The sequence below is a fragment of the Scyliorhinus torazame genome, chromosome 13 (genome assembly GCF_047496885.1).
Source record: "Scyliorhinus torazame isolate Kashiwa2021f chromosome 13, sScyTor2.1, whole genome shotgun sequence".
Lineage (NCBI taxonomy): Eukaryota > Metazoa > Chordata > Chondrichthyes > Carcharhiniformes > Scyliorhinidae > Scyliorhinus > Scyliorhinus torazame.
The window spans coordinates 96633082-96645615 of NC_092719.1; the positions used below are offsets into that span (position 1 = coordinate 96633082).

The following is a 12534-nucleotide window of genomic DNA, read 5'->3' on the forward strand; positions in this document are numbered from 1 at the left end:
TGTTTTACAGTACTGTTAACGTGTTTCTTTCTTGTCGTTCCAGAAGTTCTCTTTTGATGTTTGCTTATTGCACTTCTTTTGTTAGTGGTACAACCTCGTTGCTCTGTTGCACCTGACACCTTCCTATGTATATAGTTTAGCCTCATGTACATGTTGTAAATATTGCACACACATACTCAGATGCACTCAGTACACACCAATATTTATTAGCATGTAGGCACATATCCTTGTGAAAAGGGGGGATGTCATGATATCCACATTAACATATCATGGTGCAATCACACACACACACTGATGGACAGGTAATTGGACCAACCAGCACACACACAACATCGCAACCAATCACCAGTGAGAGCACACGCACTATAAAACAGGGAACACCACAGTTCCCGCTCATTCTACCAGGAGATAGCTCAGAGCACAGAGCTCACAGCGTGCCACTCAGACATACACCATGTGCTGAGTGCCTCACTAAGATAGTGCAAAGGCTGGGTCCACAGGTTAGCTGGTGAAGTACGAACCACAGCCAGAAGTTAACAGTTATTATTGTACAGAATAATAAAACAGAGTTGTACTATCTACAACCGTGTTGGTTTGTTTGTGTATCGGAACACCCAACACGACACCGACCATCTGAAAGATCACCCTACCTAGGCCCACTCCCCTGGTCTACCCCTGTAACCCTACCTAACCTCCACATATTTGGACACTGGCAATTTAGGGCTAATCCATCTATTCTGCACATCTTTGGACTGTGAAGGAAACCAGAGCACCCGAAGGAAACCCACGCAGACATGGGGAGAATGTACAAACGCCACAGACAGTCACCCAAGGCTGGAATTGAAGCCGGGTCCCTGGCACTGTGAGGCAGCAGTGCTAACCATTGTGCCACCATGCCGTCCTGCATACATGTGGATTGTATTTTCAGCTCTTTAATTGTCAGGAGATGTCATTTTGCAGAAGGTATTAGAATGTACAGAAAAGCTTCCCCGATGTACAGCTGACTGAAGGTGACAGATATCATTTGGTGAATAATCTACATTCAGACTGCATTAGGCCAAATTAGAATGCAAAAAGAATCTTGGGCAATTGTTCAAAACTGGCAATTCATCAGCTGTTTTAAAGCTTTGGAGTTTAAATTTCCATTGAACTCTTCATTCTGGTATTTATGAAAAGGGTGAAAGCTTCAAATAAATCTAAAGAATGGATTTGATAAGGTAACAGAGTGGGTTGGTTGATGTGATGTATTTGATGTTGTAAAGACTGTTTTATAAAATAGCACAGAGCAGACTTGTCAGCAGAGTTGAAGCGCTTTAAATAAAAGGGACAGTGACATCATGTATGGACAGTTAGCTGAGTGACAGCAAACACAGAGAGAGAGAGAGAGAAACAGTGGCCAGTTGCTTTTCGGTCTCAGGAGGATATACAGTGGGATTCCTATGGGTCATGATTAGGATCGTGCTTTTCCTGAAATATATTAAAGACCTAGACTTGGGTGTTCTTGTTTTTCTTCAGTTCTCTGCCCGCAAACAGGTTCCAGCTATAGTGTCGTAATCTCTAACATGGTTAGGACAAGGAGGCAGATGCCTAATACACCCCAGCTGGAACAGGGATCGAACCCCATGCTGTTGGCACCATAACCCGGGAGCGGGAAAACACTGGAGGGGAACCGCCGGATGTGCGGCCCCTCACCATGGCAGAGCAGAGGGACCGAGGAAAGGGCAGTTGCCGGGGTGGAAATCAGCGGCGGTCGAGGAGGTGAGATCCCGCGGCCAGGTCTTTCTGGTGTCCCCCACCCACAGCCACATCCAGATCCCCAGGTGCTCAACCAGCGACAAGGACACCAACATGGACAAGAACCATTAACCCAAGGCCCAGGACACCCCGGAGCTCAAGTCCGATGATGACACTGATTTCCCGTCACAGCTGTCTCCAATACCCTACACCATCCCAGAGACACCACCTCAGTTGTTAGTGAAGAGGCTCCTCTGACACTATCTGGTGCGCAACACACACATACTCCGGTACAGCAGATGGAGGTAGGAACTCCCGAGGGGGCAGAAGGTCGGAGGGCACGCCCGCAGTCTACTCCTTGGGATGGATGTGCGTGCGCAACCATCCCCGAAGGCTTCCCCTGCCACCTACCGCTGCCAGTCCTTGAGGCACGCTCGCGTCTCGGCCAGGGTCTGCACGCTAGCGGTCATGGAACACAGAGTGGACCATCTCCGTCTGTGACTGCGCAACATCACCCATTGCCTGTGCCACATCAGCCAGTGACTGTGCCATCTCCCTCTGGGGCTGGGCCACCTCCCTCTGTGTCTGTGCCACATCAGCCAGTGACTGTGCCATCTCCCTCTGGGACTGGGTCACCTCCCTCTGTGTCTGTGCCACGTCGGTCAGCGCCTGGGCAATGCAGCTGATACTCTCAACCATGGCCCGCAGTGAATGGCTGGATGTCCTCTGCCACCCCAGGAGATTTGATGGGACAGTGTGATGGAATGGCCAGCTCCCATTGCAGGGATCACCCAGGTGGATGGTGGTAAGTGCTTCCATGGGCATTGCCGATGGATGTGGAGCACCTGAGCTCATCGCAGAGGGGGTCATCATCATCCTCCACTCCATGGACCAGACCCGCTGTTACTGCCAATGCAGGACCCACATGCTGTAGTACGGCAGGTATGTAGCATGGAGTGAACCTGGAAGTGATCAGAAGGTCCCATGCACGTTGGCTCTAGTGCACACGTTGTGCGGCCTCCTGTGCCTGCCCGGGCAGCTTCCTCCTCCTCGAGCAGCTCCAGCAGATGCAGCTGCAGTGCATCCCCCAGGGCTGCGGCGACTAGCAGGAAGGCCACCATTCCTGGTTGGATTCCAATATCCATTGTCGGCTGGGGGTGAAAGGCCGACATGTTAGCATGGTGTGTACCCCCCTTGCCCAACGGGCTACATGGTGGCCCCAATTGGCATTGGGAATCCTGGTCCCACATTTTCCCCCCTTCCCCCATCCCTGCACCCCTGACCCCGTGACCCCGTTGGTGCCCGGCACCGTGAGGCCCTCTGGACTGGCGCCCGTTCCTGCTGCCAGGGGTCCCTTGCCAGCGGTACACTCCACGTCCCCTGTTATCCTTTCTCCCTCTTCATGTTTAACATTACTTATTTACAACAGCAACTTGATTAATACATAAATGCCGCTTGATCACCCTGTAAATGCAGATATAGCCATGAAGGTGGAGCCACTCGACACATTCCTGATCCTGTGCAGCTTAATTACTTAGTACCTGGTGCAGAATGTGATGGAGCCTTGCACACTCTGGATCCTTAGCAACTTCTCAGTCTCTTCAACAGACACTCTGCTCACCTGACAACACAACAAACAATAATCAGAAAGATTAGCACCTGCCAACTAATTCATACTGAGCAATATCCGAACGTATACCAACACATCACTCCGTAAGGCTTCACACCACTCCCCTTCTACTCAACAACCATCTCTCCTCATCCCTCCAAACCTCCACATCCCCACCCATTCCCCCATTCCACACACTATCCCTCATCAGTCTCCCTTCCCCACACATACCAGTTCAATCCAACATACCATTTAATTCTCTCCAACCCAACATGTTATCCTTCGCCTCCAGTGTACACCCCATTTCCCCTCCACCCCCAGTGTATGCCCCATTTCCCCCTCCACCTCCAGTGTACACCCCATTTCCCCTCCACCCCCAGTGTATGCCCCATTTCCCCCTCCACCTCCAGTGTATACCCCATTTCCCCACCTCCAATGTGTACCCAATTTCCCCACCTCCCCGTACACCCCAATTCCCCTCTGCCTCCAATGTACACGCCATTGCCCCCTGGCTTCAGTGTACACCATATTTCCCCACCGCTTCCAGTGTGCATCCCATTTCCCCCTCTGCCTCCACTGTAAACCCAATTTTCCCTCTGCCTCCAGTGCAAACCCCATTTTACCTCTGCCTCCAGTGTAAACCCCATTTTACCATAAGACATAGATACAGAATTAGGTCACTCGGCCCATCGAGTCTGCTCCGCCATTCAATCATGGCTGATATTTTCTCATCCCCATTCTCCTGCCTTCTCCCCATAACCCCTGATCCCCTTATTAATCAAGAACCTATCTACCTCTGTCTTAAAGACACTCAGTGAATTAGCCTCCACAGCCTTCCGCGGCAGAGTTCCACAGATTCACCACCCTCTGGCTGGATAAATTCCTCCTCATCTCTGTTTTAAAGGATCGTCCCTTTAGTCTGAGATTGTGTCCTCTGGTTCTAGTTTTTTCTACAAGTGGAAACATCCTCTCCACATCCACTCTATTCAGGCCTGGCAGTATCTTGTACGTTTCAATAAGATCCTCCCTCATCCTTCTAAGCTCCGAGTACCGACCCAGAGTCCTCAACCATTCCTCATACGACAAGTTCTTCATTCCAGGGATCATTCTTGTGAACCTCCTCTGGACCCTTTCCAAGGCCAGCACATCCATCCTTAGATACGGGGCCCAAAACTGCTCACAATACTCCAAATGGAGTCTGACCAGAGCCTTATACAGCCTCAGAAGTACATCCCTGATCTTGTATTCTAGCCCTCTCGACATGATTGCTAACATTGCATTTGCCTTCTTAACTACCGACTGAACCTGCAGATTAACCTGAAGAGAATCTTGAACAAGGACTCCCAAGTCCCTCTGTGCTTCTGATTTCTGAAGCATTTCCCCAATTAGAAAATAGTCTATGCCCAAATTCCTCTTTCCAAAGTGCATAACCTCACACTTTTCGACATTGTATTTCATTTGCCACTTCTTTGCCCACTCTCCTAGGTGGTCAACGTCCTTCTGCAGCCCCCCATTTAGAAAATAGTCTATACTTCTATTTCTCCTTCCAAAGTGATAACCTCACACTTTTCCAGATCTTTGTATCATCTGCAAATGTAGCAACAGTGCCTTCAGTTCCTTCTTCCAGATGATTAATGTATATTGTGAAATGTTGTGGGTCCCAAAACCGACCCCTGAGGCACACCACTAGTCACCGGCTGCCATCCTGAAAAAGACCCGTTTATCCCCACTCTCTGCCTTCTGCCAGTCAGCCAATGCTCTATCCATGCCAGGATCTTACCCTTAACACCATGGGCTTTTAACTTACTAAACAATCTCCTATGTGGCACCTTGTCAAAGGCCTTCTGGAAATCCAAATAAATCACATCCACCGGTTCTCCTTTGTCTAACTTCCTTGTTACCACCTCAAAGAATTCTAACAGATTTGTCAGACACGACCTCCCTTTGACAAAGCCGTGCTGACTCAGTCCTATTCTACCGTGCACTTCCAAGTACTCCGCGATCTCATCTTTAATAACAGACTCTAAAATCTTACCAATGACTGAAGTCAGGCTAACCGGCCTATAATTTCCCGTCTTCTGCCTCCCTCCCTTCTTAAACAGGGGTGTTACATTAGCCATCTTCCAGTCCTCTGGGACCCTTCCTTCCTCCAGTGATTCCTGAAAGATCATCACTAATGCCGCAACAATTTCCTCAGCTCTCTCTTTTAGGACCCTGGGGTGCAGTCCATCTGGTCCAGGTGACTTATCCACCTTTCAGTTTCCCCAGAACCTTCTCCTTAGTAATGGTCACTGCATTCACCTCTTCCCCTGATTCTCCTGGAGCTCTATTATCCCACTGGTGTCTTCCACCATGAAGACTGATGTAAAGTAACTATTCAGTTCATCTGCCATTTCTTTGTTTCCTATTATTACTTCTCCAGCCACATTTTCCAGTGGTCCAATGTCTATTTTTGCCTCTCTCTTATCTTTTCTATATTGAAAAAATCTCTTCCTATCTTCCTTTATATTGCTAGCTAGCTTGCACTCATACTTCATCTTCTCCACTATGCATCCAGTGGAAACCCCATTTTCCCCTCTGCCTTCAGTGTACACCCCATTTCCCCATTGCCTCCAGTGTATACACATTTTCCCCTCTCCCCCAATGTATACCCCATTTCCCCATTGCCTCCAGTGTGTACACATTTTCCCCTCTCCCCCAATGTATATCCTATTTCCCCATTGCCTCCAGTGTATACACATTTTCTCCTCTCCCCCAATGTATACCCCATTTCCCCCCCTGCCTCCAGTGTACACCCCATTTTCCCCTTTGCCTTCAGTGTACACCCCGTTTCCCCTCTGTTTCTAGTGTACACCCAATTTACCCTCTGCCTCCAATATACACCCATTTCCCCTCTTTCTTCAGTGTACACCCCAATTCCCCTCTGCCTCCAGTGTACACCCCATTTCCTTCAGTGTACACCTCATTTTCCCCTCTGCCTCCAGTGTATACCCTGTTTCCCCCCGTATCCTTTGTCGTGTAGTTTGCTTATAGCAACCTTAACAGGAATTAGACAATCGCGCTGTGTATACAGGAAGACATAAGTGAGGTATGTAAGAAAGGTACCGCAATTATCACGGATGACTTTAATCTATGTGTAGATTGGACTAATCAGATTGGCAAGGGTAACCTGGAAAATTAGTTCATAAAGTGTATGCAGTGGTTCAAGAGGGCAGTTTCCTTTGAGCAGCGCGTTCTGCAGCCAACCAGTAAGCAAGCTATTCTAGACCTGGTAATGTGCAATGAGACAGGATTAATCAATAACCTCATGGGAAAGGAACCTCTGGGTGACAGCAATTAAAACATGATAGAATTTCACATTCAGCTTAAAGAGGAAAAACAGTGAGTAATTTTAAATCTAAATAAGGGTATGAAATCAAAGCTGGTTAAATTGATTTTTAAAATTTTTTCATGGGACGTAGAATGGACTGTCCAAACCAGCATTTTTGTTGCCCATTCCTAAGTGCCCTGGAGAATGGGGTGGTGAGCTGCTATCTTGAACCGCTGCAGTCCATGTGGTGTACATACTGTTAGGAATCCATATCTCCAAGAACTATATGCTTTTAAAAGAAAATTGAAAGGACATTGAATTATTTGGACATCCGCTACAAGTTCACTTTGGTCTGTGAGCAAGTTATTTTTTCCATGAATTCACATGACAAGAGCCAGATGATCAGCGGGACATCTGGTGAGATGAAAGTTATTTTTAAAAAAAAAATATTTTTATTTTGTTCACTCGAGTTAAAGTTAAAAAAAACTTGTTGCCAGGCTGTGGAGCTGATTGGCTGAAAATATCTGGTTTGGGAGAAGTGAATTTCAATTTGAATGTGAATCTCAATCGATTTGAATGAGAATCTGAATTAATCTGAATGTGAATCTGAATCAACCTGAATGGGAATCTGAATCAATCTGAACTTGAATCTCAATCGTTTTTGAACCAATTTGAACCTGAATCAATCTAAATGAGGATCTGAATCAATCTCAATTGAAATCTAATCAATCTGAATTTCAATCTGAATCAATCCGAATGTGAATCTGAATAAATCTGAATGTGCACCTGAATCAATCTGAACGTCAAACTGAATCAATCTGAACTTGAATCTCAATCGTTTTGAATGAGAATCTGAATCAATCTGAATGTGAATCTGAATCAATCTCAATTTCAACCTGAATCAATCTAAACGAGGATATGAATCATTCTAACTGGAAATCTAATCAATCTGAATATGAATCTGAATCAATCTGAACTTGAATCTGAAAGAAATTGAATGTGAATCTCAATTGATTTGAATGAGAATCTGAATCAACCTGATTGAGAATCTGAGTCAATCTGAATATAAATCCGAATCAATCTGAATGTGAAGCTGAATCAATTTGCATGTGAATCAATCGGAATTTCAATCTGAATCAATCAAAACAGGGATATGAATCAATCTAAATGGAAATCTAATCAATCTGAATGTGAATCTCAATCAATCTGAACTTGAATCTGAGAGAATTTGAATGTGAATCTGAATAAATCTGAATGTGCATCAGAATTAATCTGAACGTCAAACTGAATCAATATGAACTTGAATCTGAAAAAATTTGAATGTGAATCTCAAACGATTTGAATAAGAATTTGAATAAGAATCTGAATCAATCTGAATGAGAATCTGAATCAATCTGAACATTTTGTGAGGGGAGATTGCATCTCTCTCTCCCTCTCAATGTCCTGTATTGCCTGGAGTCCAGGGTGAGTGTTCACCTTCAGCCAGAAATTTATCACCTCGGTATAAGAGTATTTGAAAGCCGGTAAATCTGTGAAAGGCAAAAGCTTATATACTTTCAACAAGTAGTTTGGATCTAAATGAGAAAATTAGGGCAAACATAATAAGGTTACAAAAGTAGCGCAAGGGAAGTAAAGTTCAGACTTAACGCAAGTAGGATTCAACAATTCGAGTACATTAGGTGGGTCGTTTTTTGTACAGTGTGTGCAGGAGGGTTTCCTGACACAGTTTGTTGACAGGCCAACAAGAGGCGAGGCCACATTGGATTTGGTTTTGGGTAATGAACCAGGCCAGGTGTTGGATTTGGAGGTAGGTGAGCACTTTGGGGACAGTGACCACAATTCGGTGACGTTTACGTTAAGGGTGGAAAGGGATAAGTATACACCGCAGGGCAAGAGTTATAGCTGGGGAAGAGCTATAGAAGGGAAATTATGAAGCCATTAGACGTGACTTGGGGGGGATAAGGTGGAGAAGTAGGCTGCAAGTGTTGGACACTGGATAAGTGGAGCTTGTTCAAGGATCAGCTACTGCGTGTTCTTGATAAGTATGTACCGGTCAGGCAGGGAGGAAGGTGCCGAGCGAGGAAACCGTGGTTTACCAAAGAAGTGGAATCTCTTGTTAAGAGGAAGAAGGGGCATTTAAAAGTTTATTGGATAAACATATGGATGATAATGGTATAGTGTAGGTTAGATGGCTTTTGTTTCGGTGCAACATCGTGGGCCGAAGGGCCTGTACTGCGCTGTATTGTTCTATGTTCTATGTTCTAATTAAAAATACTAAAATAATAATATTTTAATAATAAAATATTAAAACATGCTGCTTGCAGAGGGACCCGGGTGTCCTCGTGCATGAGTCACAAAAAGTTGGCTTACAGGTGATTAGGAAGGCGAATGGAGTTTTGTCCTTCATAGCTAGAGGGATGGAGTTTAAGACTAGGGAGGTTATGCTGCAACTTTATAAGCTGATAATGAGGCCACACCTGGAGTATTGTGTTCAGTTTTGGTCTCCTTACCTGAGAAAGGATGTACTGGCGCTGGAGGGTGTGCAGAGGAGATTCACTAGGTTAATCCCAGAGTTGAGGGGATTGGGTTACGAGGAGAGTTTGAGTAGACTGGGACTGTACTCGTTGGAATTTAGAAGGATGCTGGGGGGATCTTATAGAAACATAAAATTATGAAGGGAATTGATAGGATAGATGTGGGGAAGTTATTTCCACTGGTGGGTGAAAGCAGAACTAGGGGGCATAACCCCAAAATAAGTGGAAGTAGTAAATCTACTTCCACTTATTTTGGGGTTATGCCCCCTCAGTTTAGGACTGAGTTTAGGAGGAACATCTTCACCCAAAGAGTTGTGAATCTATGGAATTCCCTGCCCAGTGAAGCAGTTGAGGCTCCTTCATTAAATGTTTTCAAGATAAAGATAGATAGTTTTTTGAAGAATAAAGGAACAAAGGATTATGGTGTTCAGGTGGGAAAGTGGAGCTGAGTCCACAAAAGATCAGCCATGATCTCATTGAATGATGGAGCAGGCTCGAAGGACCAGATGGCCTACTCCTGCTCCTAGTTCTTATGTTCTTAATTATAGAGGGGTCCTTTAAGAGAATTAGCTAAAATATACTATCAAATAAAATGATTCTTGAAAATGACTGAATTTGAAGATATATGATCAAGTTATAAAAATTGGCTAAACTTTTGAATCCTACGCATGACTGTGTATAGTTGCAAAAGATGTATAGTAGAGAAACGATATGAGGATACATTCAACGAATTTGCAACAGCCTCGTAACTGAGACTAGACATGACATACGGAGTTCGACCTTGGAACAGAATACATGAGAATCGTGCAATGTCAGAAGGATAATTAATTTGGAGTAATTGATTAATGTCTAATTAACCAATCACCGGTTAAGTAACTAACATTTTCCTGAACGAATCAAGGGGTGTCTCAGCTGAGAATTAGAACCAATGAAAGTAAATAATGAAATAACAGGCTAAACCATAGATAAAGATTCTCCTAAGAATGTGATGTATGACTGATTAGGAGTTTTCGCCTTACGAGATTCTTGAAACATTCGTGAAAATTACTTTTAAAGCTTTTGTTGAAGTGACTCTTATTTTGTAATTTTTTTTGAAATTACTATTATTTTGAAACCTGTTCTTTCACTCTGCAGTATCTCAAGGACTTTTCAATGTAATCACAAATGTTTTTGATTTAATTTTGTGCAAGTGTATTAAGTAAATTCTTGAAAAATAAAGAATGCTTTGAAGACCTCTTGAACCAGACTAAGTGCCTTATCCTGAGTAAGAGATAAGAGGATCTTTCAGTCTCCAAAGACTTAAGGCAAGGTCTTTGCATTGCAGGAGTGCTCAGAGTGAAATAAGATCTATAGCATAATTAATGTTCTTTAAGATGGGTAACTAACATTCGACTTCCGGCAGGGGAGGAGAGCGGCCACGGGCAACGGAGCTCCAGCAGTCACGTCCCGAACCCCAGGGGGGAAAGAAAAAACGTGAAAACCAGCTGGACTGCACCCCCCACCCCCCGGGCACGGCAGGAGAAAGCGGGATGCAACGAGCGACGGCCTGCACCAAAGCGGGGACTGAGCCAGCGGCAGGGACCGAGCCAGCAGCAGGGACCGACTCCCCCCCCGCCCCACCCCGCCACACAGCAGGAGAACGCGGGATGCAACGAGCGACGGCCTGCATCAAAGCAGGGACCGAGCCAGCGGCAGGGACCGAGTCAGTGGCAGGGACCGATCCCCCCCCACCCCTGCATGGCAGGAGAACGCGGGTAGGACGAGCGGCGGCCCGGACCAAAGCGGGGACCGAGCCAGCGGCAGGGACCGAGCCAGCGGCAGAAACAGACCACGCCCCTGACCCCCCCCCTTTTTGAAAACTTTTTGAAAAGAAGACTTTTAAAGAGAAAGAACTTTTAAAAAACGTTTTTAAAAGATTTTTTGAAAAAGGGGTTTAAGTGGGAAAAAAAAGAGTTAAAAGAGAGAAGGGAGGGGGGAAGAAAAGGGGGGTGGGAGAAAGAGGGAAAAAAATGCCAGAAGGGAGCCAAAGCAGAGGGAGACAGGGCACCACAAGCAGAAGGGGCCGTGGGCGAGCCAGCTCAGACGAGCCAACCAGCGCACTGAGTGGCGGAACGGAAAGTTCACCGCAACAAAAAGAACTGGGCAGACAGGAGCATTTTCCCCTTGTGCCAGGGGGAAACTGGAACTGGAAGGAAGCCTTTGCCGAGGCGCTGAGGGAACATCAGCAGGAAAACAAGGCAGAGGCCAGAGCGGACATGGAGGCCGCAGTGCAGGCAACAATGGCCAAGGATCTGGCGGAGGTGCAGCCTCCTGGGCAGAGCAGAGGAGAAACTGGAAGCCCAGGAAGCAACCATTAAGGAGCTGGAAAAAGCCGCGACTAACATGAGCAACCGGATCAAGGCCCTGGATGCAGGGGCCACAATGCAGGGGAGCCTGAAGGGCCGGCTGAACGATCTGGAAAACCGCTCGAGAAGGCAAAATGTAAGGATAGTGGGCCTACCAGAGGGGATTGAGGGTAGAAACCCCACGGCATTCGTGGCTGAGATGCTGGGCAACTTAATGGGGAGAAAAACTTTCCCCAACCCACCAGAAATGGACAGGGCACACCGGTCGCTGCGACCGAAGCCCAAGGCAGGGGTTCAACCGAGGGCAGTTATAGCTAAACTGCACCGGTACCAAGACAGGGAAACAATCCTGCGCTGGGCCAGGCAAAACAGAACCTGCAAATGGAAATGACACTTCATTAGAGTTTACAAGAACATTGGGGCAGACCTAGCCAGGAGACGGGCTGAATTCAATGGAGCGAAAGCAGCTCTTCACAAGAGTGACATGCGTTTCGGTATGCTGTACCCAGCGAAACTCTGGGTCACATACCACGAAAGAGAGTACTTCTTCACAGCCCCCGCCGAAGCAAACAAGTTTGGTGAGGAACACGGGCTGGAAAACCAACAGCAAGGGTAGAAATAAGGGGCCCCTGGCAAGGGGCAACAGCATGCTGATGGGGGAGGGAAGGGGAGGCAACGCCAGGCTCCCCCGCCATGGCGAGCGCACCCTGAACAAAAAGCAAACCACTACCCGAGGGACCGCTTCATGTGGGAGACCAGGCCAAGCAAGAGGGAACAAGAGTAGCGGAGAAGGGAGAACAAGCGAGAAGAGTGCAGGGTAGGATGGGGGAAGACAGGGCAGAAAACCGCAGAGGTCGGGCAAGGGAGAAGTGAGATAGTAACTCCCGAGAGGGGGGCCACCGCACTAGCAGGAAAGCTAGCGTCAGGGGCATGCAACAAAGCAGGGCTGCAGCCCGCCCCCAACAGGGGGACGGCGCCAGGCAGTCATGGGGGGGGGGGGGA

At 46.8% G+C, this 12534-nt stretch overlaps 1 protein-coding gene across 1 annotated transcript in view; it reads right to left on the minus strand.

The window, feature by feature from the left end:
* The window catches only part of LOC140388201 (FYVE, RhoGEF and PH domain-containing protein 5-like), a 1404405-nt gene that overhangs the window by 609033 nt on the left and 782838 nt on the right, over nucleotides 1-12534 (minus strand). Inside the window, exon 13 of the mRNA XM_072471982.1 lies at nucleotides 3276-3355. Coding sequence (XP_072328083.1) covers nucleotides 3276-3355 — 80 coding nt within the window. The remainder of the gene's footprint in view (nucleotides 1-3275; nucleotides 3356-12534) is intronic.